This window comes from Aythya ferina (assembly GCF_964211825.1).
Source record: "Aythya ferina genome assembly, chromosome: 1".
NCBI classification, from domain to species: domain Eukaryota; kingdom Metazoa; phylum Chordata; class Aves; order Anseriformes; family Anatidae; genus Aythya; species Aythya ferina.
Genome location: NC_140296.1, coordinates 24,768,662 through 24,791,153, shown reverse-complemented (window position 1 = coordinate 24,791,153; position 22,492 = coordinate 24,768,662). Strand labels below are relative to the sequence as shown.

General features: G+C 33.1%; 1 protein-coding gene across 10 annotated transcripts in view; it reads right to left on the bottom strand.

Annotated features, from left to right (window-relative positions):
• The window catches only part of NBEA (neurobeachin), a 522,340-nt gene that overhangs the window by 290,926 nt on the left and 208,922 nt on the right, over nucleotides 1-22,492 (bottom strand). For all 10 annotated transcript variants that reach the window (XM_084537470.1, XM_084537471.1, XM_084537462.1 and 7 more), the window contains 2 exons: nucleotides 14,547-14,985; nucleotides 3,637-3,791 (listed from right to left, as the gene is read on the bottom strand). In XM_084537470.1, coding sequence (XP_084393596.1) covers nucleotides 3,637-3,791; nucleotides 14,547-14,985 — 594 coding nt within the window. The remainder of the gene's footprint in view (nucleotides 1-3,636; nucleotides 3,792-14,546; nucleotides 14,986-22,492) is intronic.

The following is a 22,492-nucleotide window of genomic DNA, read 5'->3' as shown; positions in this document are numbered from 1 at the left end:
TGAGCTTGAGAAGAATAGGAGTTAAACCGTGTGTTTTTTTTTTTCTATACATACATATGTCTTGGCTGCCCAGTTGCAACTACAGGCAAATAGATTTTATTTTTTTTAAATAGAAATTTAAAAAAGTGACTGAGAAAATATAAATTTTTTATTCCTTCAGCAAGTAATGGGAGAAACTAGTGTCTGAAGAATATTAATACTCTAACAAGACTCTAATTTTAGTTTTTCAGTTTCCTTCCTCAAGTCAAGGGGAATTTTAAGACCTGAAGAGTAAGGAGGGCAGTGGGGGTATCATTTCAATGGGTTGTGAACAGCTGCCCAGAGAAAAGATGCAAACAGAGTGTACATTTATATTTTATGTGATGTGGGTCAGAGCTAAGGGCTAAACTTAGACTATAAATGCCAATCTATCATGTTTGCTGAAACGGCACTGTGAGTTCAGACTCTCTGAAGCAAAACAGAAAAGGCATACAGTGGCTGTGAGCAGTAGTGAAAGCATCGTGATAAATGCTGTCAGTGTTCTGCTGCACGGTCACCATGTAACACATCACAGCAACAGAGGTATCAACTAACTGTTGTAGAGTTGGAGAGACTGCAATGTTACCAGAGATGAGGGTGTCAAGCAAAAGGTTTAGCCAAGTTAGCAACAACAGGTGGAAGACCCCAGAAAATGAAGTTAAGGGATCAACTACATTATTCTACCAATTTCATTTAAATCCTAACTAGTAACTTCCCATTGCTGGTCAGTGTTAGTAACTGATATATAGGCATATTAATATATATATATTTTAATTTCCTACAAATAACAAATAAAATATTTGCAGAGCCTGTATGATTTCTTAACTGCTTCAGCAGCCATCTGAAAATAAAGTAGAGATAAAAGGCTGGTACTGGGCAAATATTTTCTGGCAGCAGGTACAATTGTTATTATTATTATTATTATTGTTATTAGCCTTTAAGTATTTAGTGTGTTTTTTTTTTTTGTTGTTTTTTGTTTTTTTTTTGAAGTGAATTAAGGTAAAAATTGGATTTTTGACTGTCCCATTAAAACAAAAAAAAACAAAAAAACATTCAAAACAATACCAAAATGAAGTAGGTTTTGCTGGGCTACTATAGTGGTTGGTTCAGGATTTAGAGTAGGAGCTGATTTACGCTAATTACTACAATTTTAGTACAGTGTGAGTGAGATGTGGGTTATATATTCTTAGGTAACACACATTGCTTTTCCCCTTTTCCTTATGGCTTTTGTTTAAAAACATAGTTGCTAAGTTATTTAACCAGTGAGGATCCCAGAAGATAAGGTTAAACAGAGTAAGAACTACAGATTTAACACAGAGATGAGAATCAGGATAGGAATTACAGAAATCAACTCTAAAAACTACAGAAACAGACTCTTACAGTAATGAAGGAAGAAAACCTGTCTCCCAAAAGAAATATTCAAAGCACTAAAAGGGCATCAGTAACATACATTTCATTGCATTGTGACAGTGACATCGACTATGACAGTGATGGCAGATGAAATGTAAACACCGACTCCAATCTATGAATAACTTAAAGAAACAAATAAACAAACAAACAAACCCCCCACACCACCTTCTTCAGAATTCCAGCACTGAATATACCTCAAAGATAAAATTGCATTGGCACGCTGTGACATACTGTAAAAACAGCTGTAAATAGGTTTGGGGGGACATCTAGTGTTTCTAATAAAATTGTATACTGTTCTTTTCTTATCATAGTAAAAATCTCTGTAGTTTAGTGAAGTTTTCTTTACTTACCCTAAAATCATTAATAACAGATAATTTCACAAACTCTACAACCTGAAAGCATTGGGATACTTGACACATACACCTCAAAAACTGACATATACAATCACTGTTTTAACTACTGTAGGCATAGCTAAATTAAAAGTTGCAAAACAAGCATTTTAATTTAATATATATATGTTTTCAATGTTATGCTAATTCTTGCTGCCATTAATGCATTTACTGTTTCTAAAATGTTGATATTAAATTTGTTGGAAAGGAATCATTTTGAAAACTCTTTCTTGATAGAATTAATCAATAAAATTCATTCAGATGAATTCAGGCATAAAAGGCTTTACCAAGTAAGATCACAAGAAGCTCAGTACACATTTAGTTCTGACTAATTAAATCTGACACTTGAAGTTTCATATAATTAATACTTTCCATAAATCAAGCTAGGAGACAAATACAAAATGTAAAACATAACAAAACAAACAAACAAACAAACAAACACAACAAACAAACAAAACCCAGAAAAAGCTATAAAATCTACAAAAATGTGAACATACCATGGTACCCGCAATACTGTCCTCTACTAAGAGTGGTATAAGGGAGACGACTGATTTTTAAATGCTATTACTTACAAAGAAGAGCTACTACATTCCAGCCAAAATACGCCAGATCTTTAATCAGTGAGGAGTCTGAAAAGCTCACACTACTCAATATCATTTGGAAAACAAGGTTTCCAATGTAGGTTATTTTTTGCATGATACAAGAGTACCTAAAAGGAAATCCATTCAAGATTAACAGAATTGGCTACACAAAATAAAACCATTCATAGAAGCAAAAACATATTCAGAGCATTCTTCCCTCCCATCTGCCTCAGGATAATTAAGTTAGAGGGTTTTTTTTTTGTCTGTTTTGTTTTTTATCATTAGAAAAATCAAAGTTCTATTACCAGGTATTAAAGGTAATCTGCAAAAAGAAAGAAAAAAATAATGAGTGTGTCTTCATATTATTCCATGAAGTAGAAGGATGCCAAAAGCTTCCCCCTCCATTTTCTGCAACCCCAGGGAGATTTTAATTTTCTCAACCCTTGACTGCAGTTGTGATATCCTTGAAGAGAGCTCTTCTCTCAAGTGCTTTTGCTTAGTTTAGAAAGAAAACAGACCATAGCCAGACATTTCAAAGGAGTTTAAATAAACATTGGTTGCTCTCACAGTAAGGATTCATTTCTGATAGGAAACCACAGTCTCCATAATCAACAGATTCTTTCATGATAGACAATCCCACTTTTAATAGTTGAAAAAACTCTTATCCTCCTTCTATAGGTCACAATAAAGAACTACTGATAAGACTTGACTAGAGTTAAATTAGGTAAATTCTTACCAAAAAAACCTTCCAAAAACCATAAAATACTTGTATTGATAAATAATGATTAACAAAACTATTTACCTTCACAACCTATGATATATGCATAAATATCCTGTAGTCTTTATTTTTTTTGGTGTGCAGGGTGGTATTAATTGGTATATATCGTACAAACATCCTCTGCTACAGAGCACTGGAGAAGATAGCTCATTTTTATTCTGACCTATGACTATAAAACAATATTTATTCACTCATTTAAAGGTTGTGCAAGTCCAACATGTACTATCAAAGATTGTAAACATACACCAAGTGAGAATACTGTCTCTAACAAAGGACAAGATTTAGTCATTCCAGTTTTTTTTGAACAGTACAAAAACAGTAACCGAAAAGATGGTTCAAAACAAAACAAAACAAAACATCACTAAAAATAGCAAAACAAAACACCACTAAAAATAACAAAAACAAACAAAGAAAAAAAAAAAGGAAAAATGAGTGTCACAAAAATATTTAAGGACGATACCTGTTGTATTAATCATACTTTTTGGTGTAGCTCCTGTTGCAGCAAATATATTAGGTGTACTACCCGGTGGCAGCCCACTCCCCGCTGTGGCAGTTCCAACTGTGGTCACGGCCAGACTACCTGGTGGGGGCTTCTTCACTGGTACGACTACGCTCCTGTAGGAAAAGAAATGGCAGATTACTAAAACTGCAGCAGAGTTAGCAACAGTTTTTGCTTATTACAGGATTACACTCTGTTATAATGCTATTGATAAAGAACACATAATAAAGGCAATTTCCTTAATCTTTTTGAAATAGGTTGACTATGTGAACTATATATGAAACCATATATATATATTATATACGGTTTCATAGTTAACCTATAGTCAAACCATACATATATATACATGTATATATATAGGGTATATATATATATACCCTATAGTATATAGTTTCATATAAACCCTATAGTTTCACATATATGAAACCATACTCCTATTCTTTGTCAGTCTGAGAAACTCAATTTCTCTTTCAGTGCCCCTAAAACTGAAACATCACATCACTTCATTGATATGTTGTTGACACCACTATGTGTGCCTGTGTTCTAGATTTGCAAAGAAAATATCAAGCATTCAAAACTAAGCCAGTAAAGATTTACATGCACAATTTTGGTATTATGCCCTTTAAAAAATAATGTTTAAGTGTAGTCTTGAGAATTTGTAAATACATTGCACATGCTAAAATGGAAGAAGGAAAAGATTGTATAGACATTTAATTAACACTTTGTCAACACTGGACAGCTGTCATAGTGCAGACAGGTAAATTTAAACTTTTCTATTTATTTTTTTAATGTCTTTATTTTAAAAAACGATTCCAATAAAAGTCTATGCCAATAGTAAAACTGAGTGAAAAACCAACCTGAAACAAATGATATTTGTAAATGTTAAGACAATGTATTATCATCATCATACACATTTTCTACTTGAGCAGATACATTTTCCTTTATAACTAAAAATAATTATTGTAATGAAATAAAGTAGGGAGAAAATGCAACTATTTAGGGTAATAAGGCCACATTTTGCTCTAGAAGTTCCTTTGGTAATTATTTTGTTACACTTTCATGTAAACATGATGGCACGTAATGGATCAAAATGTGAAGAGTTTTGGTTTTGTCTCTTGTAAATGTAGTTAACATATGTCTAAGTCCTCAGTTTCTCTGGATTTTCATTCAAAGCCTGGTGATGGAAATTTTATTTGTGAAGCCTTTGTGAAAATAACATACAGCTTATTTTTTATGATCTTTTATCTGATGACAGTGTACTACAGGTTCCTCAAGCATAATAATAATAATAATAATAATAATAATAATTTACTCTTTTTAAAGGGGATCACAGTCCCAGTTAATATTTCTGCATTCTCAACAACGGCGTTACCACTACCCTAAAGCATGTATTTCAGAAAGGTAATTCTAGGCACATTGATGTTTTTCTGTCTCTTTCCATTCACATTAGGAGAAGATGAGTTTGCACAATGCAGTAACTATTGATTAAGATACACGACCCTAAAATAATTGCTCTCATTTGTAGTTAATAATATCTTTCAGTCCTTGGTGATATAAAGTGTTTACATAGCAGCTGCTACAGGTGAATAAAACTTGAGTCTACACCGGTAGATTAATCTGCACCATAAAAGTATGAAAATTCCTAAAATTAGCTCGTATCCACACAAAAGATCTCCAGCTCAATTAATGTTTCAATCAAATACTTGAGTTCTGGAATACTTGAGTTAAGGAATATTGAGTAGCTACTGACAAGAGCAGAGTCCTTACAATGTCATAAAAACACAAGAAGAAATCTTCTTTAGAAGACTGTTTTCTTAAGAGCGTAGTTTAAGTCTGAAAATTAATTCCATTTGGAAGAAAGGACAATCCTCCCCATATTCCACAAGTACTAATGCTCTACATCTGGTTGATGTTCTTTTTTAGGTGTGAATCAAGACATGAAGACAGGTAAGGTGTTATTAAATTAAAAATAGTCACAAGAAACATCTCTACTATAAGAGGATGCAAAATCATTGAGACATTATCATCCTAGCTTGAAAGAAAATGCCGTTTTCTGACATATCATCCATGGTAATCTTGTCAAAATGTCTCATTCTTCTGATAAAATAATATACAATAAGTGAATATAGAGAATGACATCCAGATGAAGAAGACTAAGAAACTCTATGAACAACACAATAGACTGGACAAAAATGTGCAAAACAAAGTAGTAGCAGAACAAGAAAAGTGTAAGACTGACAGCTTTAAAATTAAAAAATACACACACCATCTTTTAGCCAATCAAACCACTCCAATGGCACAAACAGTGAAAACAACAACCAAGCCAAACCAAAACAGATTTATGAAAGATGCATAGTTATCTACCTAAAGATAATATGAATGAAAGAAATAATTTAATGTGATAGATGCCTGATATGTGTCTCTGCCAAGCATTCAGATATTCTTTTCATGAAGTAACAAAAATCTACAATCTAGAAGAAAAGGTCATACATAATTCTGTCATTTCTTTTTAGGCCATGTTTTATACAACATATTTCAGGATTCCCAAATGTTCCAAACTGGTGCACATTTTCCTGAATCACATCATCATGGTCCCAAATGTTCCTCAGTGATTTAGTCAACAAAGGCTGTAGCAACTGATTCTAAGTTCATCAGGTATTTTACAATTCTAAACATAAATGTGACTACTAATCATTATTCTACTGCTCTGAGTGTCCTTTTTAAATTCTAAACCTAAGCCTGAAGTAATTGTAATTCACATTGTGTTTAGCATGCATGTTCTACCTGCATACCACTCACGCATTGCTGGTTCATTAAATAACCTCAGCAAAGGGCTACAGAATTCATCTGCAGTTTAGCAATTCACATTAGATTTTTAGATAGAAAATAACACCATTAATATGTTGAAATGCAAAAAGAGAAAACTGAAATTAAAAAAATACATTCTCAAGTTAGCTTTCCTTAAAATTTTAGCTACTCAATGCTGGTGACAGACAAGTCAATTTGTACAGTAGTATATTTTCTCTCTCAGTCTAATCCACATTTTAAATCTCTTCTCTTCCTTAAAATCCAAAGGCCCTAAAGCTTAATAATTCCGGTCAATCAAAAGGTTAGATATAAGCCTCCAGTACTGGATGTCTAGTACTGCCTATCTGAGTAGTAGCAACTAAATTAAAATCTCTGTACACTCTTCTGGGATACATGAAACTGAATAAGGCTGAATTAATATTTTTGCCCCTATTTTCCTTCCCCAGCAGTAGAAAGCAGAAGAATTTCTCTCAGGCTGAGAATTGGGATTGTCAGGTTGAGAAAGTTGAATTCAGCCAGAAGAGAAGTGGGCTTACAGGGTCCTACAAGAAAGATGGAAAGGGACTCCTTAAAGGGAGCATAGTAAGTGTAATGATGGTTTTAAACTAAAAAAGGATAGATTTAGATTAGACATTAGGAAGAATTTTTTTTTACTGTAAGGCTGATGAGGCACTGGAACAGGCCGCCCAGAGAAGATGTGGCTGCCCCATCCCTAGAAGTGTTCAAGGCCAGGTTGGATGGGGCTTTGAGCAACGTGGTCTGGTGAGAGGTGTCCCTGCTCATGGCAGCATGTTGGAACTACGTGGTCTTTAAGGTCTCTTGCAACCCAAACAATTCTATGATTCTGTGAATTTTCAAGAAGCACGTACCTCAGTAAATATTTTTCACAAGAGTATTCTGTGTCAAACATCAACTTCTGCCAGATGGTTCAGAAGAAATCGCAGTAGAAAATGGGGGACAATTTGCCTGCTATATTGCATCTTAACTTGTTTCTGTTGTTAGATTAACTCAGTTTTGAAAAGAAAGTTTAGCATTTCTTCTCTGAAAGTTTTGTGTATTCTCTATACCTATATATGTTTGATCCATTATGAAACATGCATATTTATTACTCACTATTCTTCCCAGATCATGGTTAAAATCTTTTAAAGTGTTTGTTAGCAAGTATTAATTTTTTGAATCCTATTTAAGACAGCCTTCTATTAGGTTTACTGCATTAAGATAAGATTCATCTGAAATCAAGGAGTAAAGATGTAACTCTGGAAGTCTCACAGAAATATATAATCTTTGAGGTTCATGCAAATGAAATGTTAGCACTGAATGTCCACTTATTGGTTCTTTAAGTCATTTGATAGCATATATTCATCAAAACATCAAAATTTTAAAGTATATAATGTGTTCCTAATCTACTAAACAATTCTGATTATGATTATTATTTCTAAATAAAGGAAGTGAATTGTCTTACGTATGGTTTTAGGACAAGGACATGAAGGTCTTTGATTTCACACTTAGATCAAGTGGGAGAGTGAGTTCCATTCTCCCACTGGAGAGGTTTTATTTCCAGTGCAATTTGCAGAATCTCCCTGGCATTCATGATGAATTAGCTGAAGCATCTAAAATGATCTAAAAATTGTCAAGAGACAAGAAAATACTGCAAGAGATAAAAAACTTACTATTAAGAAAGACAAATGGTCATGACTGAATAGAGAAATTGGAAATACCAGAAATCTAATGAGTTTGAAGAATTTGAATAGAATATAAGCTAAAATGTCATGTATTAAGTGCAAGAAACATCACTGAATAAAGAAAAATCATAAAGGAATGAATAGTATGAGATGTAGACTGGGAATGGAGAAGGAAACTAATCTATCTGTGATGTTAAAAAAAATAAAAATCAAAAGCTAAAAAGTAGCAGTTCTGTAAAAGTGAATAAAGCTTTAATATTTTTATTTTTTTTTTACAGAGGCTTATTGTGATGAAAAAAAATTAAGACAAAAACCCAATATAGTTTTCAGCTATCATCTGATGAATCATACTGAAGAGTAAAGAGATACTAGTTTCTCCTCATAAAACATATATTTCGTTTATAAGATATAACTATTTCAGTGCACTGAATATGAAAAGATGAACATCACATAGGTCGTAAGAGTTTTGAGAGAGCTGTGTATAGATTGCTAAATAACAAACAAGAGGAACATGATAACAGCTTGATGAAAAGAAAAAAGAAAAAAAAAAAGAGGTTAATATACCTAATTTTGGTTGACTTGACCTATCAATAAATTTAGTATAAATTTGTTCTAAATGAAGAGCTGAGGGGGAGATGCTCTTCCACATTTTCCTCTGTTTTGTTAGAAAATCAGTGACTAAGACACCATCCAGGAAGACAGGCAATGCAACTTCATCTCCCTCTTCTGTCTAATGGGATCTGAAACCATACATTTCATTCTTCGGAGCATATTTTAACTACTACATTAGGAAATATATTCTAGAGAGAGGAGCTCTCAAGTCTTTCCTTTTACTCCAATATCCACTGCATAAAAATCATGAAAACTACTGAGAGTGGACTAGAACCCCAGCTGAAGCCCTGAATCTTCACATTGCTTATTAGTTTTTCATTGTTTACAAAAAACTTGTGTGATACCCAAAGTAGTGTGGAACGCAATGTCTAAGGCAGCACCTGTCCCCACCTGATTCATAGGAAAGGCATTTTGATTTATCCAATTATTTTTCTTTATGAACTTTAAAAAGTAATCTTTTTTTTTTTTTTTTTTTTTTTTTTTTTTACTGGGAGAAGACTAAAACATATTTAGTCATAGCTCATTTTATTGTATTAAATTTTCAAGAAAACCAAATCTAGTTTTTGGCAAATCTGTTTTACATTTTTTGGAGACGTAGTGTAACAGGAATGTAGTGTACTGATTTAGATATTTTACGTAAAAGACTAAGGTAGACCAGTGTACAGCAGTGATCTCCCAAAGATGTGCAATAATACAACAGATACAAGTGAACTTCTCCATCTGAGCCTTCAGAGTATCTTTTCTCACAGTTCTTGTTCTTTTCCCTTCCTGTAATCAGTTTTATGTATACATATAATATATATATATATTCATTCTACTAAAACACATAGAGATAATGACAATTACTTTCAAACATAGTCCATGTATACAAAATATAGCTACGCATCTAAATGTATTTTAAAAATACCTCCTTTCTCCATACTGACAGGACACATACCATCCCTGACTGGATTCCACAAAATGTCCATCTTCTCTAGCATACAAATATCTTTAAGATTGGCCCCCAAGGACCTTCCATGGGAAAACAAAAACCAACCAATCAAACAACAACAAAAAAAAGCCTAAAATTCTTCAAAAGTATGTCTTCAAAATATTTTAACTTATGTTTGTAGAGACTTTGTTGAACTATGATAACCCATAATGTTCCAATTTATGAAATGATAATGCATTAAAAGTGAGTAACATATTTAACTTAGGAAAAATAATTGATCTAATTTCCAGGAACTCAAGATTTTCTGCTTATGAAAAAATGCCTCCTATTGAAATAATTCTGATACATGTAGAAAAAAAATAATTATATAAATATATAAAAATCTAATTTAGAAAAAAAAAAAATCAAACAAACATATACAAAACCAAGAGCGCTCTCAATTTCAAAAATAGCCTCACTCCAAAATCTCTCTACTAGAAAAACAGTAGAATGGAACAAATGTAAACCTTAGAGTGTAGTACTGGGTAGAAACACAAATAAATTCACAAATGTTAACTGTCTAGGTTGTCTAGAGGGACAAATGCAAACTGCCTAAAACCCAAGGAAAGCCTCAGACCCTAAAATCAATAACAGATACTGACTTTTGTCAGACAGAAGATGAGAATGCAAAAGAAATTGTTGGTGAGTTATGCTCCATTAGTTGCAAACCTAGGTGAAATAACCCTTTAGTGTTTGCTTCTAAAAATGTCATCCTGGATGCCATTTTCAAGGAATTTAGTCTGATGTTAAAAGACATGTCATAACTTTGAGAATCCAGACTCCTGTGTCCCAGAAATCTGTTTATATAGCTCATAATGTAATTACAGCTACCTTAAGACAGATGAGGCAGAAGGCAGCAATATATTGAAAACTAATTGAAAAATGCAGTTGTCCAGAAGCACTTGTGGGGAAGAGGTCTCTGAAAAGCTGCTCAAAGCTTCAGAGTTTGAAGTGAAATTTTTGATGTTGTCACTCTCAATCTATTGAATAGCTGACAGACAATCAAACCCGTCTGGCTGGCTGGCAGCTCATTTTGCTGGCAGGTGGCAAACAATTAGACACACCAATTTGTGCCTCCTGATGACATTAAAGCATGAAACTAAGTTGTATGCAGGGCCTAGTGATTTGTGTGAAAGCATTTCAAAAATAATACTCTTTGCCGTGGCAACTCATTTCAGACTGCCACCTCCCATTATGGCTTTGAGCAGTGAAGACGACAGACTTGAGTTACGTGTGGTGCAAGGCCGCTTCTGTTCAATCCGTCATCAGCGCCCCCCGAGACCTCAATCCCCTCCTTTCATCAATATCACCTCATCATTTACATTCGATAGTGCTTGAACCACTGCATACATTAACTGCACAGAAGTCCGGTTTGATAAAATATGTTGGGCACATTTTCTGCTTTTATATTTCATTTATAACTGCATGAATTCTAAGAATGCACTGCAGCATATTAGGCAACGACTTTTATGAACATATTAGCAATGTACAATTAAAAGAATGTGTGGAATAAACACATGATATTTAATGATAAATAGAATTCCTGACTTCAATTCTATTTATTGTAGTTTGCTTCATATGCCATTTACCTGCATATAAAATGAGAGATTATAGCTAATGAAATGACTGTAAAACAACAAAGATACTCTTATTTTTCTAGTAATTATTTATTAATATACCTTCTTTTATAACACACTCAGCCATCCAAATAGAAAAATAAAATTAAAAATAAAAACCACTATAGCCTCACAAGGACTAAAATTATCTTCTGATTGAAATGAAAAATACATTTCTCTAATCTTGATTTGCTTATAAATACAGAATCACTGTGTATATTTTATAAAAGTTAACAAAATATGAGCTGAAACAAATAAATCTAGCAAAAAAAATACACTCTGTTGTTTATGGTTTTCCCTAGACAGAATAAACATGACCAACAGCCACATTGTTTAGTGAAGTAACAAAAGCTGTATAAACTACAGCAACATAAGAACGTACAAAAATATGGTTCACTAGCATAGTGTTGGCTTCCAAAAAATATGTAATATATATTATTTGATTTTTAGTTTATATCATTAAACACAAGTATATTTGCATGAGTAAGCATTGACAGACAACCAAGCTGTAACTTTTTTTTCATTTTTCCAATGATAATTAGGATACTAGAGGCAACAGAAAAAGTTAATAAATCATCACAGGCTAAAATCCATGATTCTTCCTCAATTCACATTTTAATTAATTCTAAGTGATAGATTTCAATATACTATGTAAGTTGTTATTCCTCCCCCCTCCAAAAAAAAAAGTTTCATGGTAAGGATCTCAATCTGCACTTTGAAGAAGAAAAGCAATGAATCCATCCACCTTTTAACTCCAAAGAGTACCACAATGGTCAAGAAAATACTTTAAAAACATGAGTGGAATGCACAGATAAGTATCTGAACAATGGTAGTATTCAGTGATACAGTTAGGAGGTACAACCAGCCATTTGAGGTCCTTTGGGTGAAGAACACTAACGTACTTAGGACAATGCTAACTGTTCAATAACACCCATTTAATTGACAATAAGAATATAACACTTTCTGATCTGGTGGGACCTGCCTGAACTTGCCAATTTTCCCTTCACAGTTGTTGGTTATAATAAAAAGTGTGCTCTACCTCACAGAACAAAATCTGATAGCAGAATGATCTATCAAAGAGAAAAAATATCCTAATGAAGTAGATCCAATAGGTGTTCTTTTGCTTAAACACCAACCATTACCTCTATTTTTTGGAAAAAAAATAATACCAATTTGATATGGTACAGCATATACTACCAAGATACAAACATAGTTATACACTTTGCACATGGAAGAATGAAATCACAACTCGGTCAGCAGGGTAAGAGAGCAGATAAAATAAATAAACAAATAAACAAACAAATAAACAAACAAATAAATATAAAACCAAATAAGCAAATAAAGAAACCCCAAACACTCTAGGCCCTAAGTTAACCTATTAAGTATGGAATGCCTATAAAAAAAATGTAAACTCTAGGTGTGCAGCAGCTCTCAAATTATTCCATAATTCTATATTAACAGCTACCATTCAAAATGTATGAGCAGTCACCTTGTTTCAAGAAGAATCTAAGGTGGGTGCTCACACAAAATAGAAGTTGTGGTCAACCTAATGCAGCCCTGTAGTGTTTTTTTAATGCTTTTTTATAAAGACATACTTCAAAAATACATAATAAGACTCATCTCTCCAATCATTTTAATGTTAAGTTCACATTGAAATCAGTCTAAAATCAACCCACGCAGACAGATGAACCAAAAATATTCTCTTAATGAAGCACTTGCTAAAATAAGCTTTCTCTAAAATGGCTATAAGACCCAAAATAATATTAGGAAAGGGAAAATATTCTTAGAAATTAGAAAGGGAAATATTATTTGCTACTAAAGCACATTTCATTTTTCTTATCTCATTCCAATCTTCTCTTTTACAACAGATGCTGATTGTTTATTGAATTATTTCAGAAAAGCAGCCTTAGTACTAATCTATGCATACAGACAAAAGCCATCAGCTTTTCTATGCAATTCATGATGAAAAAGCACTTCATTTTTATTCTAAACTTTTCATCTATTTTCTTGCACTTTACTGATTACATTATATTGGAAACATTGATTGCACATTGTTTTTTCTTAAAACTTTAATTAAGACATTTCTGACATTTTTGGAGGTTTTCTGTAAATTCAGATTTTTTTTTTTCTTTCTTATAAATCATAATGTAGTTGTTTTCTTGTTTTATTTTTTACTTTCAGAATTTTAGTTCTTGTAGATGTAGATACAACTAAATTATGAACTATTTTTTTTTTTTTTTACAACTGCTTAAAGATTTGAAACAAAAGTTAGCATATCTTTGAGTTAAAACTCAATTCCTCACATTTACTATATATATATATATATATATGTATTTATCAGTTTCATGAATAAACTACAGGGATCTTGTCATACTGGAAAATTTAATCACATCCATACACATGAGAGTTAGCTCTTTACACATTGCAGGTTGGGCCTGCAATAAAACAGGTTTCCCTTCTCCCCAAAGGATGTTGACAGTTGCACATTTTATCACAATTTCTATGTTTAGTGTAACTAAGATAGGCTGGACATTTAATGGAAATTATTTTCATTAGAGGCTTGGAAACTATAGCCCAACAAGAGAAACAAAGGATTCCTTGGGTAAATCTTCAACAGTTCATTTTTAAACACTGACATTTAAGCATATTTGCTTTTTAAAGACCTAAAAGAAAACTGTTTTCCACTATAACTATACATTCCGCCTGCCATATTTGCAGCGTTTCAGTACTAGGAAACAAGTGCAGTGATGGATCCAATTAAAATTTAAGCCTTTGAAAGAATATTCAGCTGAATTTCTACACAGCCAATCTGTTCTGTATCAGCAGATTCTCCTCCCCCTCACTAAAATGTTGTTTTAAAGGACAAAAAAAAAAAAAAAAAAATGGCTGCAAATATATTTATTTAAAATAGGCTTGTTTCCCAAGTACATCACAGAGTTTTATTCACTACTGACGGAGCAAACCAAGGTGAATCACTTTTATATGTGTGGTCTGCTTCAGTAAAACAGTAAAGTAGAGCTAATGAAGCTGTTTTTTTTTTTTTTTTTAGGACAGCCTAATATATAACAATAGAAGAATAACAACACTAAAAAAAGATAATAATAATAATAATAATAATAATAATAATAACACTTTCAAACTTCTGAATTAAATCAATATAAAACAATGAATCCAGCCATATACCTGTCAAATGAGTGAAACTGCATGGGAAGAATAGCCTGAGCTTCTCTCTTCAGAGCAGGATCAGGGTAAGGGATTGGATCCGGACCACATTCTGCTATTTCAACAGGGGCTGCCACGAGACTTTTCAGTATTTCCTTGACATTGATGCCTTTACTTTGGCTGATACTGGATATTGATGATGAGGGTTTCAAGATTTCACTGGGGCTTTCGGTTAAGCTCTCCTGAGATTTCTTCACTTCCGAAGACAAAGTAGACAACAGCTCGCTCATAGCATCAGGGCCTGTGCTGGTCTCCAAGTCTGTCCCATTCAAAATATTGGGCATCTGTTCTTCTCCAATTCCTGAATCCGTATGAGGAATAGAGCTTTCCAGATGAATATCTTCAACTGGTGTTGGTGTTTCTTTATCTTTGATATTTTCTGGAAATACAGTTGGTGTCTCTGTAGTGAAATAGAGATTTGGAACAATATGATATATTTTGATTCTTTTTTTTCCACAAATATAATCAGTAGATTTTGTAAGACAGAAACACAAGTTTTAGAAAGACCACAAGTCTTAGTAGTTTACAGTAAAAACGCATTCTACATACAAAACATTTTGGTTACAATAGCTGTTTGGCATATATAAAGGCTTGTAAGAGGGAGCCCAAAGCTGAATTATGCAAGCTCAGTGACATTTAGAAATTACAGCCTGCTACTCACACAGTAATCAAATAGAAGAATAATGCCAGCAACAACATTAAAAATCATAATGTATATAGACTGCATATCAAGATAATCTGTAAGACTATTGGAAAATAAAAAAACAACCACTTATGCTTTAGGATTACTGTAAACTTAAGGATTTTTATTGCTGTCAGCAAATATTAAGTTTGCATTCAAAAGAAGTGCAACACCTTTTATTTTCTTCATCCTTTTGTTTAAAATGTACATTATACACATTTTACACACAATTATATTCAATTATATTGAATACAAATTTATTTATACACAAATAAAAAGGTGTTATTTATTCTTTAAATAATTCTTCATTCACAAAAGGTAAAATTCAGTAATTCTTTCTGGCAAACATTCAGAACAAAATAAACACAGCTTCATAGAGATGGGAAAGTGAAATCTGTTGAGTTTGGAGCATTTCCAGATTGAAACAGGCTCTACAACATATTGGAACCGAGGAAGTGTACCTCTATTAATTATTGCAGTGAACACACAACACTTTCTGTTAATAAGAATTCTGATAAGAACAATTTGGTATGTTTAGTTGAAAGTTAGCTAAAGTTGTGAATAAACTGCATCTTCATCTTCATCTTTTTGGTAACATTTTTAGAGCAATAGATTGTGGCTTGCACTCAAAATGATTTTTAGATTTATTTTCATACTACCTTAGTTACATTTGGTCATTTGCATTGCTATAGAATTTAGCCGTCCTGTGTATGAAATAGATAGCTTATAGAAAGCTTAATTCTATATCAGAACCATCCAAAAAAAATAAAAATAACGATAGCTTATAGAAAGCTATCTAAGTCTTGATTATTTTGGAAAAAATTTTAGAACATAGATAAAGCTTTGCCTATCTAGCTATTTCAAACAAAAATATCCTTCAACAATATGACGTGAATAACAAGTACATATACTTTATTACTAATTTTGTAATATAATCAGCTGTAAAATATCTATGTATTTACCACAGAGGCATAAGTGTGTGTATGCACATACACAGAAAAAAAATATCCATGTAAGATTTATTTGAAATATGCTAGTGTAAAGCTAATCATATATGCAAGCGTTGACAAACTTATAGATAGAACAGAAGAGGTTTTTAAAAATACAAAGCTGAATGACCCATTATACTGAATAGTATTTTCTTTTTTTTAACAGCCATAAATGTTGAAACCACTTCCTCCTTCTCTTTCTCTTAATTGCCTTAAACACTTCTTACCAAATGGACATGAGCCCTGTTTTGTGAAGCAGGAAGTAGAAACCAGATTTATGAGCTGCATACGATGCACTTAGCATCTGCTGGTTCAGGAAGTAAAAAAATCCGTATCTACTTAGTACTGCCTATATTTGGCGCAGAGGGACATCTGATCCACAGAATAAGCCTAATGAATTTTCTGCTTGTTTGTCTTTAACTTTATCCATCCAAAGACAACAGCAAATTAAAGAGCAGGACTGGACAAGCAGTCAAGCAGATTGCTGCCATGTTTAAACAGGATTTGCATTTCTGTGCTGAACACCTGGGGAGGCAGCAATATCAAATGTATAGAGGCTAGAACAGAAATTCACAGACAACAAATGTTCAGTGATAGTTGCAGGAACTATGACTAGAAGTTGTGACTACTTTATGATTATTCAAACTAAGATTTGAATAGCTTGAAGAGACAAGTGGTAATTTAAATCTTATTTGCTAATAAACTATGTAAAAATTACATCTTTAGGGAACTAAATATTGTGATCCTTGCTTCTTGAGAAAGACTCAAATTATAAAACCACAAAAGCAAATATTCTTTCAGTTATTACCATTGCAGTTATTTAAAACCTAAAAAACAACATGCAAGGAAGGAAAAAAGGAATAGCCATCAAAGAAAGCTGTATTATAAGTGCAGTAGTGGACAGCAAGTGAGAACTGCCGAAAGTAAAATGAAGGTGCTTATTGAAATCTATGCTAAATAAAGTAATATGAGGTTCCACTATGATACAAATGAGGAAGACAGTAGATTACATGGTGAAAGTAGGGTACACTTAGATTCAATTTTCATTAAGGTCAACAATGTTGAACACAAAGCTATAGGCAGTAAAACTAATGCAAATGTGGTTCTGGAAATTTCTTGTGATTTTGCAGGGACAGAGTTAATTTATTTTGTAGAGGCTCAGATGATGCTGTCTTTTGGATTTTTGATGAAAATAGTGGAGATAACACATTGATTTTTTTTGTTGCTGAGTAGTGCTCACACAGAGCCAAGGACTCTTTCTGCTCCTTCTGCTGACCTGCCAGTGGGAGGGGATACAAGCAAGACAGCTGACCCAGACTGACCTAAAAGGATTTTCCACACCATATGATGTCATGCTCTGAAATAAAAGTTTGTGTAAAGAAGGAAGAAGGGCAATATGTTCAGAGTGATGGCATTTGTCTTCCCAAGAAACCACTACGTGTGATGAACCCCGCTTTCCTGGATGCGGTCTGCCTGCTGATGGGAAATAGAAAATGAATTCCTTGTTTTGCTTTGCTTGCATGCATGGCTTTTGCTTTACCTAGTAAACTGTCCCTATCTCAACTTTTTACCTTTCCGATTCTCTCCCCTATCCCACCTGGGGAGAGTGAGCAAACAGCTGGGTGGCACTTATCTGCCTGCCAAGGCTAAACCACAACAAAATTCAAATGCTCTAACTAAACCAGAATGATTTAAGTGTATTGAAATGACTGGAATTGACCGACTCCAAGCCAATTTTGAAAGAAGCAATCTATGAAATTATTGGTCTAATAGAAAGTATTTTTCCCAGATGTAAGTGGAGACATATGACTGGAGAATATAAAATGTAGGTTTTTATTTTAAGAAAGGGAAAAAGAAAGATCTGGACAACAACAAGACTTCAACAGTAAGCAAGATTTCAGGATTTATTTTGGAGTAAAGAATAGTAATGGTGTGGAATGAGACAGATTATAAAATGGCTTTGCTGAAAGACTAAACTAAGAGCTTTCTTAAAATTTATTGGTCAAAGAAAATATGGCCCAAATGGTCAATTTTGGCAAACCTTAGGTGTCACAAGTGATTTTACTTTAGTGTAGAGAAACTGGAAATTAATAGAGGGTGAAAAAAGAAACTGGGTAAGAAGGAGCCATCAAGTAGTTTCAAAAGAAAAAGTATCAGAGGGAAACTACCATGGAAGTTATCTTGTTTAAAACCTTAATCACAATTTCAGGTATGCTCTAGTGCAACTTACTGATGACAAAGTTGTAAGGTAAAACTGATGAACAGAAGGATTTAAGGTAGAACTGCAAATTAAATTAAATAGTTCAAAGCTATGCATTCAGTGACTAACACAGAGGTTAGTTCCTGTAACAACTGGAATTCAGCAACTGGAAATGACCAAAAAGAAGGACCTGGACACGTCAATCCCTGGATAGCCAGTGACCAATACATTGATGTCATGGAAAAGGCAAACATGATTCCAAACTTTAATGAATAATAATAATAAAAATAATAATAATAAACAAAAACATCAACAACAAAAAAAGAAGTCCTGAAACAGTTCAGTATTAAAGTCATTAGAAAAGGCTTCGGTAGTTTCACTGTGGAATACTGTATTTGAGGTATTTGAGCTGTATTTGAGGGAGATGAAATGCCACCATATAGACACACTCTCACATAAAAAAGTGATGTATTTTTACAGAAAAGAAAAGAAAAGAAAAGAGAAGAGAAGAGAAGAGAAGAGAAGAGAAGAGAAGAGAAGAGAAGAGAAGAGAAGAGAAGAGAAGAGAAGAGAAGAGAAGAGAAGAGAAGAGAAGAGAAGAGAAGAGAAGAGAAGAGAAGAGAAGAGAAGAGAAGAGAAGAGAAGAGAAGAGAAGAGAAGAGAAGAGAAGAGAAGAGAAGAGAAGAGAAGAGAAGAGAAGAGAAGAGAAGAGAAGAGAAGAGAAGAGAAGAGAAGAGAAGAGAAGAGAAGAGAAAAAAGAAAAGAAAAGAAAAGAAAAGAAAAGAAAAGAAAAGAAAAGAAAAGAAAAGAAAAGAAAAGAAAAGAAAAGAAAAGAAAAGAAAAGAAAAGAAAAGAAAAGAAAAGAAAAGAAAAGAAAAGAAGAGAAAAGAAAAGGAGTTTGGATGATACAGTCTGGCCAAATTATTATTGAGAGGGTATACAACAGCTATTATACATATATATTTTAGGATACAAAATCCAGAAAAAGGATTTAAGTTAAATGGAAGAGTCGTCATGAGATAAACTGAATGCAAATCCACTATGAATAAATTTTGTTTGAGAAGTGACAGCCATCAATATGGAATTAAGGTTACAGAATATCCTTCCAGTCAGCGTAGCAACTTCAAAACACAGAACAAATTTCCGTATGTTATAAATAGGAGTGAACTTAATTACTCAGCAGGTTTCTTACTCTCATTTGGGAACAAAGGATTACAAAAGACCCAAGAGAATTGCACCATCTGAAGTCAAAAGTGGAAGGAAAATTAAATTTGTGGATATAGAATTTAGACATGACATTCCATACAATGCGTAACAGCTAATTAAAATGATTTAAGAACACAAATATCATGAGACGAGACATCTTCTACATGAAGATAAGTGTAATGATACTTTATTTCCACAGAAACCAGATTTGTATTTGCACTTTTCTTGTGTCTCCAGTGTGTATATTCACACTGCAGTGAATATTAATGTATATACTGCACTATGTATATAAAGCTTAGTCTGATGTATCACCACAAATGGTAATCCTCTAAAAACCGCTGATATCCAATGTATTAACTCTTATTTTTCAAAACATCAGGCAAGCCAAATGAACAAAAATCAAATTTATTTTTTGTAAATCAAACCAAAATAAATTCAGAACAGATAAACTGATTAGTAATTGTCCTTCAAATAAGAACACTAGTGAGTAAGTTTTTGTGAAATTCAGGAAAAAAAATGTCTGAAAAGACATATTATAAAAACCTTCTGCATCAGCATTATTATTGGTACTATTATAGGTAAATTCTAAGCTCCTGAGCCTGAGTTACAGAAACCAACCAATTTTAGTTGCAACACTGCATATCCACAAGTTTTCTTCTTCATTTGTTCTGTGTCAAAGCACTTCTGTAACCTACAAACTTCAGGAATAAAGAATCAGTACTGAACACTGCTTCACATTGTTATTCTGTAAAAATCTTAAACCTGTAACGTATGCTTTCATAAAAAATTCTAAATACTCAAACAACCTAGCAAAACAATAGTTTTAAACATGAACAGAAGCAAAAATATAGCTGATTACATCTGTCTATGTTATAACATTCTGACAGTAATCTTGTAAATTTTCAGCAAACCTCATCAGTTTTCCACAGCACTAGGCCATGTCAGTAGACAAAGCACAAACATTACTAGATCTAGTGATCTTAACCCTGTCAGAAACAGGCAGTTGGAAGCCAGATGCCTCTTCTTTACTGTTTTTCATTGTAACTAATGAGTTCATCTACGACATTATGGGAAAAATATGGGCTTAAGGTAACTAAATGACATGTATATCTGGTAACCTTACCCATCACACTCCATGCCTAAAATATCTTGTTTGCTTGTGATTTATGAAGTGTATTGTAATTGTTTTAACCTTTTGATTTACCTAAATAGTTCTTGTACTGTTTCCAAATATCTAAAAAAATACAACCCCCCACCATGTTTATTATGTAAATAATGAGACACTTCATGTTTATAACAAACAAGATTTTGCTGTTATAAAAAACTGGCATCACAAAATATTCTGTTTTTAATCTTGATTACTTTTTAAAAATTGAGTGAGAAATTGTGTATATATACCTATGGTCTTTTTTTTTTTTTTTTTTCATTTGATTAAAAAAACACACCTAGACAAAAATTAGCTGAAAATTTTCAAAAGAAAAAAAATGAAAATCATTATTTTTAACCACTTACAATGTGTCTGAATATATTAGTTTCCACCTCATGATGAAATCTATTTGAAAGGTGCATTAACCTAATCATTGTCATTTTTTTGCAATATAGCAAGATTTGGTAATGGAAGCTTCGGGATCAATATTGGTATAAGAGTTGCTGTCACTTTTCAGTCTTCACATGCACTAGAAAATGTATGTGTTGTTCTCTGTACAGATATTCTGAGATATCTGTATTCTAAGATATCTGTATCTAATTAAAACCTTATTAGCTGTATTTTACAGACCCCTCCATAGTATTCTACATTTTTAAAGAGAGCATACATCCCAGGCTGGAGAAGCTTTCAAGCCAACAAGTCAGTGATATTACAGTTTCCCCCACAGGTGGGAACTCTTCAATGGCTAAGCTCTAGGCTATAAAGAGATGGTGAACGAGTTCTTCCTAGCCATATTGATCTACTAGTTTTCACTTATGAAAAGCAGCACAGTTATATAAAAATTAAAAAAATAAATAAGAGGATGGAATTAAAGAGTAATAAGGGTCTGATTTAAAATTACACTGAATGGAATAACCAAAATGGAATTGCAATTGAAATGTACTCAGAGGCTGAGGCACAACAGTAAAGATCACACTAAAATAACATTAGCATGCCAAGCTGCTCAATATCTGCTCAGTAACTTTGGTCCTATTGGCATTTCTATTTCTATGTGGAAGTTATCACAGAATACAGAAAAAGTTTCCTGTCCTTCTGGTCCTGGCCTAACCACATAATGTGCACTCCTAGACAGTATTATATATATAATATATATAATATATAATGTATATAGCAGCATAGACAGTATTATTCTTCATGTAACAACTACACATTCATGGGCAAATTTGGCCATGTCCCACTAATGTACTTCATGGAATTCTGTTATTTCTGATGCAAGGTTATCTGATTAACAGCGACTTGTATTTTGCAGCATTCATTAGCAGAACAAAAAGGCTCTGAAATGGGAGAGAAATGGAGAAGTGACAGGGTGGGGGATTCAAGGTTGGTAAATGACGAGGAGCCTGTATGGCAGAGAACAGAGTTGTCATCAGCCAGCATCTCAAATGGACACTTGTAAGTCCATGTCTTCTCTTTTTGTTCACTGGAAACTAACTCTGTTTGCTTAAATTCCTCAGAAGCCTTTATTTCCACTCCACCCTCCACCCCCCCAGTCAATTCTGGACTCAGGCAGGCACATAGAGCAGCTCCTTCTACCTTGATCAAAGAAAGAGTATTAAAAGAGTCACTTAAGACTCATAACTCATGATCTGTTTAGGCAATGTCTTTAATCAAAGTCTTGATTCT